At 40.1% G+C, this 19,070-nt stretch overlaps 1 protein-coding gene across 4 annotated transcripts in view; it reads right to left on the bottom strand.

The window, feature by feature from the left end:
- Positions 1-895: 895 nt before the first annotated feature.
- Positions 896-19,070, bottom strand: part of LOC121279858 (protein disulfide isomerase Creld1) — a 29,659-nt gene continuing 11,484 nt past the window's right edge. For 2 of the 4 annotated variants that reach the window (XM_041191326.1, XM_041191325.1), the window contains 6 exons: positions 11,799-11,975; positions 10,597-10,692; positions 9,320-9,403; positions 8,375-8,470; positions 6,078-6,218; positions 896-5,544 (listed from right to left, as the gene is read on the bottom strand). In XM_041191326.1, coding sequence (XP_041047260.1) covers positions 5,324-5,544; positions 6,078-6,218; positions 8,375-8,470; positions 9,320-9,403; positions 10,597-10,692; positions 11,799-11,975 — 815 coding nt within the window. In that variant the 3' untranslated portion in view covers positions 896-5,323. Of the gene's footprint in view, positions 5,545-5,729; positions 5,783-6,077; positions 6,219-8,374; positions 8,471-9,319; positions 9,404-10,596; positions 10,693-11,798; positions 11,976-19,070 lie in introns of all 4 variants that reach the window. The other 2 variants (XR_005943512.1, XM_041191327.1) reach the window with 2 other exon arrangements.

Genomic DNA, 19,070 nt, shown 5'->3' on the forward strand with positions numbered 1-19,070 from the left:
AGTGATGGAGGTGCAGTGCTTTTAACAGTGTGCAATAGTTTTTGAAGGTACATTCATTGACCATGGCCACATGTGAGGTCACCAAACTTTCTGCAGCACTGCATCCAGGTCCTTGTACCTTGATCATCATGGTTACGTTCTGTCTGCAATGGTTGTTTGGAAGGCCTCCTAGTCTTTTGTAGATAGATCATATTGGTCCTCCTCACCACCAAGGCATCCAGTGCAGCAGAGAATCTTGGACATTCTCCCTGGTTTCACCATAATTCACTCTTCTTCCTGCTCAGCTTCTCTTCCACAAACATTTTCAGCACCTGCTCCAGCCAAAATGCAATTCTCCTTTGAGAGGCACAAGTTGGCTTTAAATAGTGAGAGCCTTAAACAAGCTTGAGCTCCCTCCTGAAGCATGCAGCCACTCAAGAAGTGCATTTAGTGCTGGCTGTATGCTTGTACCATTTAAATTAGCAGTGATCAAGATGGTGTTCTACTTGCATCAGAAGTAATGAGGCATCGCAAGCTCATCTTCAGTGCCCCCACTGATTGATATTATTAGGCAATAAGAGAATTGTCAATGTACAAGGATGGTCAACGTACAATTGCTAGCAATGTCTATGCTGAAATAAGAGACAGTGATGCAATTAAACCGGTTCTCCACTATAACCCCATCCTCAGTTATTAATCGCTGCTTTAACCAGCTACCTTTCAGAATATTTTCGCAGCCTGAAATCACTTTAGCGAAGGCAAATGTCATTGTATCAGAATGGGCTACACTGACAGTTCACTTGCTCAGGAGAAATGGTTATGTGGCCTTATCATGGCTTGGAAGGTCCTGATAATGTAAGATTCAGGTGCAAGGGTTTTGTAACAAAGAATGAAAACATCAACATCAAAGCAAAGACACAATTCAAGTTTTTATTTACCACAAAATGTTTGTTTTCACTAGAATTTCAGTGCTAGCAGCGTCAATGTTTGAGAAGATCTACTCCAACCCATTCCCCTGTCCCACCATGTTTTACAACACATAATTTCAACTGGAGCCTTCCGGTTAGTAAGATGGCATATTCAGAATAACTGAGTAACATAGCCATTGATTCCAGTTTATTTTTTAAATTGAGTCACAGCACTCCCAAAGAAAAGTTGGATTGAAGGTCAGAGTGTTAATTGGTACCTGGTGAAACACCTGAATACACTATAAAAACACTTCAAACATCAAAATCAATTATAGAATGAATAGATCCAGACTGCTTTGCATTCACTCAGGTCCAACAAAAGGAATTATACCAAGATAGCAATGAGAACCTTTAGTGCATGGCACTGATGCATGTCACATATCCTAAATATACACACACATGATACAATAGAGAGAAATATCAGTGTCACATATGCTTATCTGCTAAGGGCAGTATGAGAAATGTCTAGCATAATCACATACACAGCAGGTACTTCATTCAAATTGAGGCAATAAGGTCAGTGTATGATAGTAATACTCAACTAGCCATTTCTACAGGGTCAATATCGGAAACGACACATTGTTACACTATAGGGTAGCCAATATTAAGAAACCTCCAGTTTCTTTTTTAAAATATATTTGGAATAATTGTCTACGATAGTAAAGCAGTCCCTAGCAAGAATCCAATGAACGAAACTGAGGTATGTCACACTCTTGGGGTGATTATAGAAGTTTACTTTCAGATTTAAGTAGAACTAGGGCATTGCAGTCCACCGCTTGAAAGACAAGGGCGAGGTCTGCTGTTAATCCCCAGAGTGAAACAATGGGAGTTTCAGTGCAGACACTTCCATCTTTCACCAGCAGATGGCTGCTACACTTTTCAAACTAGTGAAAATTGGGAGCAAATGTTTTGCACATGTAAGATACACTACGCACCTTCATTTAAAAAGGATAAAACTCCCTAGTACTGCCCTTTGATGTAAACTGCCAAACTAAAAACTATTAACTGATTATATTTAAAGCCTAATTTTGTGAATATACAAAAAAAACCCAATGCTATCAGAGTAATTCACAACCATGTCCTTTGCAACAGCTGTTTGACTCAAAAACCACAGAAAAGGAAAGGTTAAAAAATACCAGAATTTTGGTTAAAACTGGGTTTTAAATCAGAATTTAAAAGTTACACGGTAGATTAAAAATAATCATTATGCAAATGTACTGAGAGAGCAGCAGAAATCCAGCAACAATAGTTTTTTTTTAAAAAGGTGGAGGGTGCTGTCTGGATGTCAAATAAAACATCTAACCAAATCCTTCTTATTTCTATCCAGGTAGTTAAGGCCGTACAGAGAAATTGTGACCAGCTTGTTAGTGTCAGCTCTGCTGTCAATTCACATCTCATGTAACATGGAAAATAATTTCTCACAGTTAAGTGCAATAAATTATACATATAAGTTAAAAGGACAATTAATAATATAGAAACAATAAATGACAAAAATCTTTAAGGACCTGAAGGGCCATTAACACAGCAAAATTCTACTTGGTGAGGGGTGCTGCATCTCAGGGACAGAAGTGATCTTCCAGTACTGAGGACGGAATGAAAAAAAAAGATTTTACATACATCACAACCACATCAAAAGTAATATAAATAAATCAAAATGTCTAAAATGCAGAAAAACTAAATGCTGGAAATACATAACAAGGCTGTCAGCTTCTGCAAACAGAAGACAAATTATGGGTGTGCGCTGAAGGGTAAATCCCAGAAACATCATAAGCTCTTAAGTGTTCATATGTTCGTCAGAACTTATTCAAAAACATCATAGCATCAGTACAAGAGAAAAGACAGGTTGACTGAGGTTAGAAACTTCCGGTTTCTAACTATATCACAATTTATTTTCTGCAAATAAATCTCAAATATAAAACAAAAAGCATTATGCATAAAAGAGCATCAATGGGGGCAGTGACAAAGGTCAAGAACAGGCTGATTGAAAGTAAAACAGGTTCATTGCCAGGACAGTTGCAATTTCACCCTCTACATGGCTCTGCAGTTTGCTGTCTTTTATAGGATCAACATGATTCCCACAGATATGAATCTAGGGGGTCTGTACCCCTCCCAGTGCCAACCCCTGCGTAATGATGCACGTCCACCTCCAACCATTAAGTGCAGCAATGAGTTGCACGGACAAGTGTCTGAGCCTCAACTGAATTTGTGTTTTATTACCAGCAATCAGTGCAACTGGTCTGGAATCAAAGGTAAAAAAAACCCCAACCCAGATTCTCTTCATACCTCAATAATTCTTGCTGGAAAGTGCACAACCACTTGTGGTGTAGACCAGTTGGAGTTTAGCCGTGTTGCCCCTCACAATGGAATAGCCAACTGAGAATTATTCTCCAGGATTCTACACTCACCATGATCCATGAACTACACCCAAGTGGTCAGTCAGTGTTTGCAGGGAAGAAATTGGAAGAAAAAAATTAAGACACTTCTCAAGTAAATAAATAATGCTTAAGTAATAAAAAAAAAGGGATATTATAAAATCCATATCAGTAAGATCCACACAGATACAAAGATCTTTTCCAGTGTAAAGGTCCATTCCAATTTCATGGTGGCAATTACATCATGGTATTATTTCAAAGGTGAGTGTTTGAGGGGCTGCAATGACACGATTATTATTATTGAACAAAGGCAGATGGTGCTGGCTGCTCCTCTGATCAAATATACCCAAACATCCTTTAAGCATACTCACAGTCCCATCTCAAAAAGGAAAAGATGTTTTGTTCAGAGTTAAATCCATTTGAGTTTAAATATGCTGACTCCCTTCCAATTTAACATGACAGATGAGCTTCCATTCTCCATGAGAAGGCAAATGTAGTACCAAGAATTTGTACGCAATCTTTTTCAAATATCTCTCTTCTGCTATTCTACCCCAACCTAGACCCAACACAGGTGCTCCCCTAGTTTTAACTCTTCTAAATACAAAGTTACCTCCAAGGGTACATTCTGGTTCCTCTTCTCGCTCCCCCCAACTTCACTCTGTATGGTATCTTTTAGTCATAACATCCAAAAACATGGAATCAGCTTTCATGTTTATCTTTCCTCTTTCAATCCAAAGACTGTTGTTCCATTCTCCAACAGCCTGTCCAAGATGAAGACCAGGATAAGTCAAGGTTTCTACCATCTTAATGCAGGCTAAACTGAAGCCATCTTGCTCCACTCCAGCCACTTTCTAAATTCCTAAATTCCTCTGATTTGGACTTCACCAGCTACCTCCTCAGGCAGAAAGTGCAGACCTAGAGATAAGATTCCTCACCCACATCGAAATGAAGAAACTTTCTTCCAGGCCTGTAACAGGCCTGCCTTTGCACCTAATAAAAACCAATTTCATGCTTTGATCACATCACATGAAGACTTCTTTAACATTTTCCTAGCTGGCCGTAACTTTTCACAAGCTGCACATCACATGAAATGCTACAACCTGCACACTCATCCTCTCAGCTCAATTAGTGTCCTATTTCTAATGAGTGCATTCTCATTCCCATTTTTGTTTTAACTATAGATCAGTTCATATCTGCTGTGAATAGCATGCCAGAATGGTCAAGAGAAAGGTTATTTACAGAACAGTACATCAAGTATGCAAGTTACTTCCTAATCATCCCACTCCCACAGATTGAGAAGCAATCTTAACCTGATCTGTATCCATTCATACTTGACCCCACCACAGCTTAAATCCATTTCTCCTCGTGAGACAGATAACTTTAGGAATAAAATTGCTAGAATGAAAACTAGCAACTCAAGACCTACAAAGTGAGACTAGACCAATTACCAACCAGATTCTAAGCCTGAAACAGCACAAACTGGGCATTGACACATTTATTAGACAAAGCCACGGTCCATTCAGCTGAAGTTGGGACATTCTTGCCAAAAATACAGTAAGATGTTTTGTAAATGGAAGCACAATTTTGTTGAGGGGTGACAGAAGATAATACTTCTCCCCTGAATCTTAAATATGCTTTTGGATAAAGCCCATGCTGCAGCTTTTTACAATAAATTAGAACAGTGCATTACTCAGAAAAAGTATCATTGTACATTTTATCGAAACTCTGAATTCACCCAAAAGTATAGCATGAAAGTTGTTTCGATATAAACAACCCCAAATATGCCATGTGAATATAAATAATCTTGTGTTTTCAGACATGCACAGTTTACTTGTGTTGAATTCATAATTTATAGATTGATATTTTATCCGTACTTCCACGTGGTAATCCCAGCTGCTGGCTCTGTCAAAGTAGTCCACTGGGTAACAAACCAGTTTTGTTTTAAATAGTCAGCTATTACCACAGAGAACCATCCGATTCATTGCACTCAAATTATATTCCTCATTATTTCCCTTTAAGAAATCCATCTACAAGCCGGTCTGATTTCTCCGACAGCCAGTAGCCTGCTGTTGCAGCAATGGCACCAATGAAGATGGAGGTAAAGACCATATCTCCCTTTGCAGCAAGTGTTGCCAGTGCACATATGATGACACCAAAGAACATCTGCTGTAGGACCACCATCTCATCCTCAGTGACATTGTCAAAGAGACCTTCCTCAGGGACAGCTGTTGAAGAAATAGAGAGAGCTGCGCATTAGTTATTTTTAAAAAATATTTTCTATTTACAGCTTTAATTCAGTCTTTCTTTTTAAAAACTCCTGTGAAGTCACACCTTTATGAAGCCTCTTTGAAGTATTCCATGACTGGCATTAAATTATAAAATTGAGAAAAAGCTTTAAGTTTATGCTCACCAAGTGTAAGGATGTCAATGTTGGAGAATAGAACATTTTCCCACAGTTTTGTCCTGTGTCAACATTAGGCATGCCGAGGGTCAGATGCAGAAAAAAAACGTTCCCAGCCCTGCTTTACTGAGCTTTCTGAGTTGGTACAGCTTTCTCTTTCAGCTGCTAGTTGACCTGCTGTGCATTTCCAGCACTCATTTCCCTTTCAAATTCTTCCATCTACATTTTGACAGCTAATGTAATATTGCCACTTGGTATGTTATATTAGCTCTACTGAAACGTTCAAAGGGGAATCACACCTGTTTTATTTTGGAATAGAGGGGTACAAGTTTGGGTTAGAAGAGATGTAATACTTACAGGCCAACTTGTCCTCAACACAAAGACCATCCTGTTTCGAGAACCCATCAACACATGCACACGTGTAGCTGCCATCTGTGTTTTTACACTTCTCATGTGCACCATTGCAAAGTTGTTTCTCACTATTACACTCATCGATATCTGTAACAAAACAGAACACATTCAGACACTGAAATTTTCACAACTGAACTACTTCTTCAGCTTCCAAAACACTTTGGTCAGAACTCCCATTTCCTCTCCAGCTCCCAACCCAAACATAGTTTATCACTGTAAACCCTCCTTTAATCTGAGTGTAATTTACTCACCGGTGACCTGAGATGCTGGAATGGTGTTTGTTCTCCATCTAATTCTTCCATCAATTGGGATAGAGACCACTCACTATTGCACAGCCTGAACCATAGACTGTTTTCAAAATAGGACAGTTTGTGTTACCAATCTCTCTGGTCCATTGTTAAATTCAGTGCTGCAATCTGTTGGCAATAAATGTCATTTGCCCTTTTTTACTTAAACTATTCAAGGACTGTAGTTGCTAAATTTCAACATTGCAACCCTAGATGCATCCATGAAAAATCCTTGAAAACCTAAACATTGACACGATCAGGGCCTACACCAGTACTTATAAAATGTCCTGCTCTACCCTTAATCACAGCACAGAATCTAACAGAGCCAGAAAAACTGGTACCTTAGACCATCCCCCCAGCATGGTGATGCTTACATCTGTAACAGTCTTGAGATCTTGATCAAATACACCAGTTGGTAAAGATTATGTTTCTCTGTATCCAAACTTGACCTTCAAATAATTTTGACAGCACAGAAAAAGGCCATTTGGCCCCTCATTCCTGATTAACCATTACATCCTCATCCTCTGCATTTGTTTTTAAATTCCTATTTTCCACATATTTGTCTATTTCTCTTTAAAAATCTATTATGGATATTGCTTCTGGCAGCACATTCCATTTCTGACAAGCAGTTCTGCATTTAAAAAAATCTCCTGACTTAGCCTTCCATCTTTTTAGTGATAATCTTAAATCTGGTTACTGACCATTGGAAGGAATTTATAAAAATCAGTCATGATCTTGACTACTTCTTTCCAATTTCCGCTGAATCTTCTCTATTCTAGTGAAGAGCGATCCAGTTTCACGAATTGATCCACATAACTAAAGTTTCTATCTTCTCGCTTTCTGAAACTTGGAGTCATATCTAGTACAAAGGAAGATGGCTGTACTTATTGGGAGGTCAATCACCTCAGTTCCAGGATCTCACTGCAAGAGTTCCTCAGGGTAGTGTCCTAGGCCTAACCATCTTCAGCTACCACATCAATGACCTTCCTTTCATCATACGGTCAAAAATGGGGATGTTCAGTGATGATTACACAATGTTCAGCATCATTCGTGACGACTCAAATACAAATGCAGCCCATGCCCAAATGCAGAAAGACCTGGGCAATATCCAGGCTTGGGCTGACACATGGCAAGTAACATTCATGCCACACAAGTGCCAGGTAATAACCATCTCCAACAAGAGAGAATCTAACCACAGTCCCTTGATATTCAATGGCATTACCATCACTGAATGCCCCATTATCAACATCCTGGGGATTACCATTGACCAGAAAATGAACTGGACTAGCCATATAAATACTGTAGCTACAAGAGCAGGTCAGAGGCTAGGAATCCTGCAAAGAGTATCTCACCTCCTGATTCCCCAAAGCCTGTCAACCAGCTGCAAGACACAAGTCAGGAGTGTGATGGAATACTCTCCACTTGACTGGATGAGTGCAGCTCCAACAACACTGAAGAAGCTTGACACCAACCAGGACAAAGCAGCCCGCTTGACTGGCACCCCACCCCCAAACATTCACACCCTCCACCACTGATGAACAGTGTCAGCAGTGTACCCATATACAAGATGCACTGCAGAAACTCACCAAATCTTCTTAGAGAGCACCTTCCAAACCCAGAACCGCTACCATCTAGAAGGACAAGGGCAGCTGATACATGGGAACACCACCACCTGGAAGTTCCCCTCCAAGCCATTCACCATCCTGACTTGGAAATTTTTTGCCGTTCTTTCACTGTCACTGGGTCAAAATCCTGGAACTCCCTCCCTAACAGCACTTTGGGTGTACCTACGCCACATGGAACAGCAGCAGTTCAAGAAGGCAGCTCACCAACACCTTCTCAAGGGCAATTAGGGATGGCAATAAATGCTGGCGTGGCCAGTAATGTCCACATACTGTAAATGAATTTAAAAAAACTCTCCATGGACTTGACATCCTTCTTTGTGCAAATACTTACCATGGCACTTTGTGCCATCCATTTGGTAACCTTTGTTACACTTTTTACATCTGCTAGGTCCAGCTCCCATACAGGTCAAACAAGCTTTGTCACAAGCTAGAAATCAGATAAGAGAAATATTAAACAAATCAAGTATTACAGTGTAATGCACAGCACATCAGAGTGCCCTGGAGCCTAGCAAAGTTACTCCTCAGTCTTCAGTTTAAAAGCTCACTGCCATTTACATGCAGACTCCATTGCAGTTAGAAACCAGGGCAGGCAAGAAGTAGTATTGAAAAACCAAATAACGTTGAGCAAATTGATCAATGAACTTGGCGGTTATTTTCTTTCTTTTTATTACGGTCTTCCTGGTCTCCCTGAAGATCACTAAGCACTGATGAATAATATAAGAAATAGGAGCAGGAGCAAATCATTCTGTTTCTCAAGCCTGCTCTGCCATTCAATAAGATCATGGCTGGACTGATGGAACTGAATTAAATGCTTGAGTTTAGGGCCACTTCTTCTCAGCCAAAATTATCAAATGCTTTAAGTCAATAATTTTCTATCCTTTTATCAAGAATGCCTTGTAGTAGCAGGAAGACAAAACTCACTCCACAATGCTGACAAGCTGTAATATCTACACAACCAAGGGGTGTACAACTCTCCCTTCAGCTAATGTTGCTCATTAGTCTTTGGCCAAGATGGTCACTGAAAATTTACTTTCAACACGGGCAATACGTGGAGCGGGGAAATCTTAGAAGTAGGAGTAACACATTGTCTTGCAACCTAGTTTTACTTTGGTGAGGGGCTCTACTGAGATCAAGTACTTGTTAATATGAACAATCAGGGGGGACAAGGGAAGGAAATAAACTGTCTTTTCACTGTATTGTACAATGTCGTAAAATGTACAAACTGCAGCTGATAGGGTGTTTTAGCCATCATCACAGAAAGGATAGCAACACTGACCTCTGCACTCAAAGGAGCCATCCATATTCACACAGTACTGGCCAGCTTTGCAGTTCGCCAACTCAGTGTCGCACTCATCAATATCTGAATGAGGGGAGAGAGATTATTAGATTTTATTTAAACGAACTTTAAGAAAACAATTGGAAAAAATCCAAACAACCTCCCAAGATTGCAAAATGTTTTTCTTCTAAGTTACAAACAAGCTGCCTCTATAGCCAAACTCTCTCTCGACTGAAAACTGTTTTAGATTCCTGGATTTGTGTTTAAATAAACAGACTGTGACTCTCTCCACTTTGTTTTGTGATCTTGTAATTCTGTGCCAAACTGCCCCTAGTAATAATGAGTGGTTACTGGATCTTGCAAAATGTCAAACACATTTATATTGGATGTTATAGCTGTAACTAGAACTAGAGAGATTTAAAGCACAAGAGACAATTTGATCTGGGCTGGCTTCTTATCAGAAAGATGCAAATCTAATCCCATCATCTTGCTCTCCCCAGAGTCTTGAATCTTCTCTTCAAAGCAGTTATCAATTTTCTTCCCTAAAAGATGCTATGGCCTACATTCCCAATGATAAAGGACTCTGTGCTACCGCTCCAGACATTTGTGCAGAATATCTAGGCTGACATTCAGTGCCATACAGAGGCACAGCTGCATTTCGGGGGTACAGTTTCTCAGTTGTTAAAGCAAGGCCCCATCTTCCATTTCAGGTGGATGCAGATGATTCCATAGCGCTACTTCAAAGAGGAGCTGGGGAGTTATCCCCAGTGTCAAAACTAATATTTATCGTCAATCAATATCACTGGAATTGATTATATAGCCATTATCACACCAATGTTTGTAAGAGCACACTGTATGCAAAACAGCTGCCGAATTTCTTACAATACTAGTTTACTTTTTAACTGTTTAAATAACAATTTATCTATAAGGTGCTTTGGAACATCCTAAGTTTATCAAAGGTGCTATATAAGTGCAAGTTCTTTCTTTAACAAGTTTTCTACAAAAATAAATTTCTTTCACCCCCTCTCCTCACTCCTTAAGTGAGGATTTTAAATTGATAACACCCTGTCACTGATTCTCCAAACAAAGGAAATAATCCATCTCAATGTACCATATCAAAAACATTTGTAATGTTAACAAAACCAACATAAATAGTTTAAATAAAGGCCAGAACAGAGCATAACGAATTTTGAAGTAGACAGATTTCAACATTAATGATGCACAGTCTAATCCTCAACAAGTCACAAGGATTCCAAAGATAAGCAATAAGTGCTTACCTATACACTTGTCACCATGCAGGAACCAGCCAACTTTACACTCTTGACATTTATAGTCCTCAGGGCCTGTGCACTTCTTACAAGATTTGTAACATTCTGAAACACAGCAGCCAACAGGGCACAAGATCAATCTACCTGTGACCACACCTCATTAAAACTATGCTTAGAAATCATGAGCATGAATTAAGAAGAATTGACACAAAAAGATTCTGGATTTGGCATAAGGCATGCAGGAAAAGTCCCTTGTTGAGAGGAGGATGTCACTTTCAAAGCTGTGTCAGTTTTAATATCATGGTCCACATTTGCTGCTCTTGGAATCTTTGACAGGTAGAAATTTGTTTTTCTCCATCTGAATAATTCAGTTTCATGAAAATGATTTTCTTTTCTATAATGTGTCAGTGTAAGGCACTCCCAAGTTTGTATAACATCAATATTCTCAATTAGGTCCCAAGGCTAAATCACTTCTGCTCCAGAGCACTCCTTTCTGCACTATTGCGAAATGTGGCATCTCTATGAAAAACGCATGCCAAGTTAGGGGTGATTTCAAGAATTGGACTGACACTGCACCAGTTCTCTTTTGGAGAATTTTCAGACTTTCTCTCAGAAGGCAGGTAGCACTGGGCCCAAGTGTCCATTCTACACGAGTGTTGGTAAGTAATTTGTTTACATTATCCATCACAGTCAAATCCGATCCTGCCCTCATCCAATGTCCTACAAATCACATAATTGGAACGTAAAATAGATGGGGTGTAAAATGGACACCTGACCTGAACCAGACTTGCTCTGCTGAGTGAATTAGGTTTAAAATGTAGCAGAATACAGGAGAAGCATGTAAAAGAGCGATTATATTCTCTGACTTGAAACATAAAGTCAATATTTAAAGATAAATACAGATCAGAATTCCTACTAGTGACAATTGCTACTATAGTATTTCATTCCACAGAAAGCTTCCGTGCAGGCTTTGATCCCAAAAAGCTGGATCACACATGCAAAATTACCACTCAGGTGAGATAGCCAATAACTACTGGTGCCAATAAAACCAAGCTCCAAAAACAAAAAAAAATATAGAAATGAAAATTAATATTGCCCATCTATTTTGCCACTTATGCCCATGCACAAAATCTACACAGATTATTTGTGCTTCCTTTATGCCTTTGAGTTATGTTTACAGAATAAAAGATATGGAAATATGTATCACATACCTTGACATACCAATTGTGTATCGTTCCTTGACTCTTCAAAGTATCCATCAGCGCACTCCATACAGATAGATCCTGCATAGCCTGAATCACAATTACATAACCCAGTTCCAGATCGAGTTCCATCACCATCACATTGACCGTATCCACTGCATGGTTTTGTAGGTCCCCCCGTACATGCTGTAAATATGGAATAAAAATTTGATCATATGGTTAGAATGCAATTGTTCCTTCGACAGCGTCTTCTAAACCCACAACCTCTACCACCTAGAAGGACAAGGGCAGCAGATACATGAAACACCACCACCTGCAAGTTCTCCTTCGAGCCACATACCGCCCTGACTTGGAACCATATCGCCGTTAGTTCACTGTCTCGGCCAAAATTCTGGAACTCCCTTTCTAACAGCACTGTGGGTGTACCTATACCACATGGACTGCAGCAGTTCATGAAGGCAGCTCACCATCACCTTCTCAAGGGTAATTAGAGATCGGCAATAAATGCTGGCCTGGCAGCAACACCCGCATCCGGTGAACGAATAAAAAAAATAAATTGCTCAGTTAAAGTAATTCGAGTGTCCTAAACAACAACTTACATTTACATAGGCCCCATTACCTCGCAAAGTATTTCACAGAAGCAATAACAGACAAAAATCTGATAGTCAGCCACATAGATATTACAGCAAATACCAAAAGCTTGGTCGAAAAGGTAGGTGTTAAATATCTTAAAGGAAGATAGAGAGTTAGAGGGTTTTAGGGAAAGATTTCCAGAGCTTATGACCCAAAAGCTCAAGGTACAATAGCCAACAGCAGGGCAATGGAAATCAGCTATGCACAAGCAGTCAGAATTGGATTACTGGGAGGGTTGAAGGACTGGAGGTGGTTACAGGTATAGAGAGAAGAAAGACTTGTGCATGTCACTGGCCCAGGTAAAACCAACTCAATAAATGACGATTGCGAGATTGGACTACTTATGAATGCAGAGCTACTCAGCAAGCACTCAACATTTTAAAGCTTTCAAGCTCCATTTTTTTCACATGATACCTCATGTATTAAAGAAGAATTAGAAAAAGAGGGTACAAAATATTTTGAAGTTCATAAATGATATTTTGTGCTTCCTGCAGGGTCCAGTGATAGTTATTTGAGGCTCCAGTCAAGATGCCATACTTATCTTATTTCCTGTATCCAGTTAACAGCATACCCAACATTAAGGCATGATAAACAATCAGTGCATCCCCAGACCACCCACAGAGAACAAACTAAAACATTTTGACCTTTCAATCTGCAGTCCAGTTCTAAGAAATATTACTTACACTAGCCAAGAATTTCATAGTCAACTTATGAATAACTACCTAAACATGATGCAACCCACAATAATCTCAGAAACTTGCATGCTACTAGGTTATCTCGATTATGTGTTGATCACTATTTAAGGAAGCCGAAGTTTTCAAAACATATGATGCTAAAAGGCCATCACAAGAAGACAAGAAGTTCCAAAACAAATTAAGCAAAAGCAGGTTGTACTCTTTTAATTAGAACAGAGGGCGCTACAGGGAAATCAGATAAAGGTGTTCAAAATTATGAAGGGTTTTGCAAAGGAAAATTGTGAAAAACTAGTTGACATGTCAGTAACTAAAGGGTAAAAACTTATCAAATGGAGAGAAGTTAGAAGAAATCCACCCCGTCACTGTTTCTCCCCCCATCACCTCCATCCTCACCCACAGAGGACTATTAGGTGGAATGCACTTCCCCAAAACAGTAGAAGAAGCTGAATTCATAACATAAATAATTTGGGGAAAACAATGTTAAAGGAAAGAGTATGAAGAATATGACTTTTCAAAGAGCTAGCACAATGAGCCAAATAGCCCCCTTCTGTGCTGCAAGATGCTACGGCCTTGAATTTCCTCTTTTGTCAGTTAAAAACTTACAGGAGCCAGCTACCCAATGTCCACCTCAATCTCCTTACTCTTTTGTACAGCTTGAGCAACCAGCCACCTCTCTCACTACAGGTCATCGGGAGCACCTGGACTCAGTAGCAGGATAAGAGATAGGAAGCCCCAGTTAAGTAGGGGTGGGAGCATGGTGCCAAGAAGGAAGCCTTGTAACTTAGAGACTAACACTTATTTTCTGTAACTAAAAAAAAAATTGTTTGAACTACACTGTTCAATTGTGCTTTGTTACTTATGGTTAAGGCCTTTGGCATGGGCTTGTTCACTCAGGTAATGCCTCGTGGCAAAATCCTGTTAAGCCAGTAAGGTCTGCTGCACTGTCATCTGTTAGCCTGTCACCTTTTACCCATCCTAAGGTGCTGCTACTGCAGTTATCAGTCAATGAAAACTTCTAATACACCTTGCAGTTTTGCAGCTATAAGTGTGGATACTGCTCGGTTTACATCAAAAGATGAAATGGATATCTTTGAAATAGAACCCTTCCTATTTACATATGCCAGCAGCTGCTCGGTTGCCATGTGTGTGCTAGTGTGCCACCCTGCACACTGGGGCATCCAGTTAATCTGGGGAAGGCTGAAGTTCTGCTTTCAGGGAAATGGCTGATGTCCATATGGAGGAATTCAGCTATTCACAAAACAGTGCAATCTGTCACTTGCATGAAATGTGCCCTGATAGCTCCCCAATGAATGCTGCACAGATGCTGTGTAGCAGCCTGGAAGATGGTGGAGCTGTGGAAATTGAGACCCATTGTCAATATAATTGTCATGGACAGAACAGCTGGTGCAGTAGAGAGTTTGAATATCACCAAGGCTTGGCAGGTTTCACAATGGCATTCTTGGAAAAGGTGCATAATGCCTTGGAGGGATCCTCATAGGGCTCATGCATGTTGGGGAATATACAAGTTAGGATCAGCATTAGGCCACTCGGCTAATCAGCCACATGGCTGGTCTGACTGTAACCTCCCATCTACCCTTGTTAACTGTCATGAAGCTATGAATGTATATATTATTGGAAAATATTTTACTTTTAAAATAGAGGTGTAATCTGTGGGTATGTCTTAATTGGATTAAAGACAGCTAGTCTGGGTGTTTTGATGTGTACTAATTTTGAGATGTAAGAGGGGTTGAGTGGATTTGCATTTTTTGAATAGAGTATTCAAGAAGGTGAGTGAAGTCTGGCACCTAGTGAGTAGAGACCAAGCAATATGTTTATATTGCTAATAAAATTGGTACTATGAAAGGGTTTTATTATTAGGAGAGGTGGGTTCAAAGAGGCTGGTAATACAATAAAAATTTACTTTAAATGAGCTGTGCTAGGTATAACTTTGGCAGTTTTGAGTGTGCAGAGTAGAGGCAATGTGAGATCAAAAGGCAGCTGTAAGCCTCCAAATGGCTCTCCTCAGGAATCAAAAGTGACAAGACCCTCATTTTGAATTCATAAGTTGAAAATGCTTTTCCTGGTATCTGGTTAAGTCTATGGGTTGCTGTTGCCTTAATGGAGATTAGTTTGGGAATTTGTTAAAACTTATGATAGTAGTAATTTGTAGCCATGTGTATATATATTTTAACCTGTGGAAATTAATAAGATGTTTCATTTAGTTTAATATAAAACCTCTAGAGAACTGGTGCTCTGATTCCTGAATTTAGAGTTACATCTCAAATATACCACTTAAAATATAGGTTATGACAGTTGTTTAAAGTTTCCCTCTGGGATTTTTAAATAACTCAACTTTACCAACTGCAAGGTCATAACAATAACCTTTCACCCCCTCGTTTAGCAAGAATCTATCTACCTTTCTTTTTATTCATCTATGGGATGTGGGGGTTGCTGGCTAGGCCAGCATTTATTGCCCATCCCTAATTGCCCTTGAGAAGGTGGTGGTGAGCTGCCTTCTTAAATCACTGCAACCCCTCTGGTGTAGGTACGTCAGGTGGTCCATCCAGTTTCTTTCCAGACATAGACTTTTTAGAGGTTTGATAGGCTATTTCAGAGGGCATTTAAGAATCAACCATATTACTGCACATCTGGAGTCACATGTAGCCAGACCAGAAGAAGGCAGGTTTTCTTCCCTAAGGGCACTAGTGAACCAGGTGGGTTCTTACGACAATGGTCATCATTAGACTTTTAATTCCAGATTTTTATTGAATTCAAATTCCACCATCTGCCGTGGTGGGATTCAAACCCAGGACCCCAGCATTACTGTAGATTCCTGGATTACCAGTCCAGTGACACTACGCCACCACCTACCTCTGCCTTGAAAACATTCAAAGATTCTGCTTCCACTGCCTTTTGAGGAAGGGAGCTCCAAAGACTCTCTACCCGCAGAGAAAAAAATTCTCATCTGCCTATTTCTAGATTCTCCCACCAGAGGGGACATCCTCTCCACATCCATCCTTTTAGGGCCCCTCAGGATCTTAAAGGTTTCAATCAAGTCACCTCTTAATCTTCTAAAATCCAGCAGATACAAGCATAGCCTGTCCAATCTTTCCTCATAAGACAACATGCCCATTCCTGGTATTAGTTTAGTAAACCTTCCCTGAACTGCTTCTAATACATTTACTTCCTAAAATAAGGGGACCAATACTGTGCACAGTACACCAGATGTGGTCTTACCAGTGTCCTATACAACTGAAGCATAACCTCCCTCTTTTTATATTCAGCTCCCCTCGCAATAAATGATAATACTAGAACCATAGAAAAGTTATGGAATAGAAAGAGGCCAGATTTTTAATCTTACTTTCCTGGTTCATAGCTTTGCAGAGTTCTGCACTTCAGATGCAGATTCAGTAACCTTTTAAATGAGTTGAGCCTTTCAGCCTCAACCACCAATTTAGGCAGTGAATTCCAGACACCTACCAACCTCTGGGTGAAGAAGTTTTTCCTTATGTCCCCTCTAAATCTTCTATCAATCACCTTAAATCTATACCCCCCAGTAATTGACCCCTCAGCTAGAGGAAACAAGTCTTTCCCATCTACCCTATCTAGGCCCTTCATAATTTTGTACACCTTAATTAGGTCACCCCTCAGCCTCCTCTATTCAATGGAAAACAACCCCAGCCTATCCAATCTTTCTTCATAGCAGCAATTTTCAAGCCCTGGCAACATTCTTGTAAATCTCCTGTGTGCTCTCTCCAGAGCAATTATGTCCTTCCTGTAATGTGGTGACCAGAACTATACACAAAATTCTAGCTGTGGCCTAATCAGTGCTTTATACAGTTCCATCATTACATCCCTGCTTTCGTATTCAATACCTCATCCAATAAAGGAAAGCATTCCATATGCTTTCTTTACCACCTTCTCCACCTATCATGCCACCTTCAGGGACCTATGGACATGCACACCAAGATCTCTAACTTCCTCAACCCCTCTCAATATCCTCCTGCTTATCGAGTACTCCTTTGCTATGTTTGCTCTCCCCAAATGCATCACCTCACACTTATCCATTTTGAATTCCATTTGCCACTTTTTTGCCCAACCAACCAAACCATTGATAACATTCCGGAGACAACAGTCATCCTTTTCACTATCAACTACACTGCCAATTTTTGGGTCATCTGCAAATTATCCAATCATGCCTCCCACATTTATGTCCAAATCATTAATATATATGACAAACAGCAAGGGCCCCAACAGCGAGCCCTGTAGAACGCCACCAGAAACCGATTTCCACTTGCAAAAACATCCATCGACCATTACCCTTTGTTTCCTGTCACTGAGCCAATTTTAGATCCAACTCGCCACCTTCCCCTGAATCCAGGAGATTTCACTTCCCTGACCAGTCTGCCATGTGAGGCCTTGTCAAATGCCTGACTAAAATCCATGTAGACAACATCCACTACACTACCCTCATTAATCCTCCATGTTACTTCTTCAAAAAATTCTATTAAGTTAGTAAGACACGATCTTCCTCTAACAAAACCATACCGGCTATCCCTCATCAATCTGTGCCTTTAGCTTTATTTCCTATACTCCTTACTATTGCATAAACACCTTTTAACACTGCCAAATTCCTGTGCTGTACATATTTTAACCTGTGCTGCTTCTGTCTTTCAGAGTCACTCACTAATTCTCCATCTCCTATTCCCTGCTTTGAATTTTCTCTTGGGTTCCCAGCCCCCTACCAATCTGGTTTAACCACCCCATTTCCCATCCACCAACAGGGCTAGCAAATCTCCCCTTGAGGATATTCATCCCAGTCCTGTTCAGGTGTAGACCATCTGACTTGTACAGATCCCATCTTTCCCAGAACTAATCCCAATGCCTCAGAAATCTGATGCCCTCCCGCCTACACCAGCTTTCCAGTCATGTGTTTAATCACTCCGTTCTCCTATTTCTAGACTCACTAGCACTAGGGACTGAGAGTATTCCTGAGATTACTGCTTTAAAAGTCCTGCTTTTCAATCTCCTTCCTAGATCCCTGAAATCTGCTTTCAGGACCTCATCCCTTTTCCTCCCTAAGTCATTGGTACCAACCTGGACCATGACCTCTGGCTGATCACCCTCCCTAATAGAACAACATTTTATTAGCTTTCCAACTTACTTACCGTACCTGCAGACTAGCCTTTTGCAACTCATGCACCAGGACACCCAGATCCATTTGAATCTCAGAGCTCTGCAATCTGTCACCATTTAGATAACCTCCCTGCCAAAAATGGACAATTTCACATTTTCTCACATTTGTCAGATCTTTGCCCACTTGCTTAACCTATGCACCCTTTTGGCCTCCTTAATGTGCTCTTAACAACTTGCTTTCCAACCTATTTTTGTATCATCAGCAAATTTAGCAACCATACCTTCTTTCCCTTCATCCAAGTGAATTATATAAATTGTAAAAAGTTGAGGCCCCAGGACTGATCCCTGTGGCACACCACTCATTACATCCCACCAACCAGAAAAATATCCATTTATGGCTATTCTGTTTCCTGTTAGCTAGCCAATTTCTATCCATGCAAATATGTTTCCCCCTACACCATGAGTTTATATTTTCCGCAATAACCGTTGATGTGGCACCTTATCAAATGGCTTCTGGAATTCTAAGTACAGTACATCCACCAATTCCCCTTTATCCACAGCACGTGACTCCTTCAAAGAACTCCAATAAATTGCTTAACATGACTTCCCTCTCAAAACCATGTTGACTCTGCCTCATTGCCTTGAATTTTTCATAACATCGTTAATAATAGCTTCTAACATTTTCCCTATGACAGATGTTAAACCAACTGGCCTGTGGTTTCCTGCTTTGTCTCCCTCCATTTTTGAATAAAGGAGCTACATTTGCTATTTTCCAATCTAATGGCGCCTTACCCGATCCAGAGAATTTTGGAAAATT

Source organism: Carcharodon carcharias, chromosome 7 (genome assembly GCF_017639515.1).
Source record: "Carcharodon carcharias isolate sCarCar2 chromosome 7, sCarCar2.pri, whole genome shotgun sequence".
NCBI lineage: Eukaryota > Metazoa > Chordata > Chondrichthyes > Lamniformes > Lamnidae > Carcharodon > Carcharodon carcharias.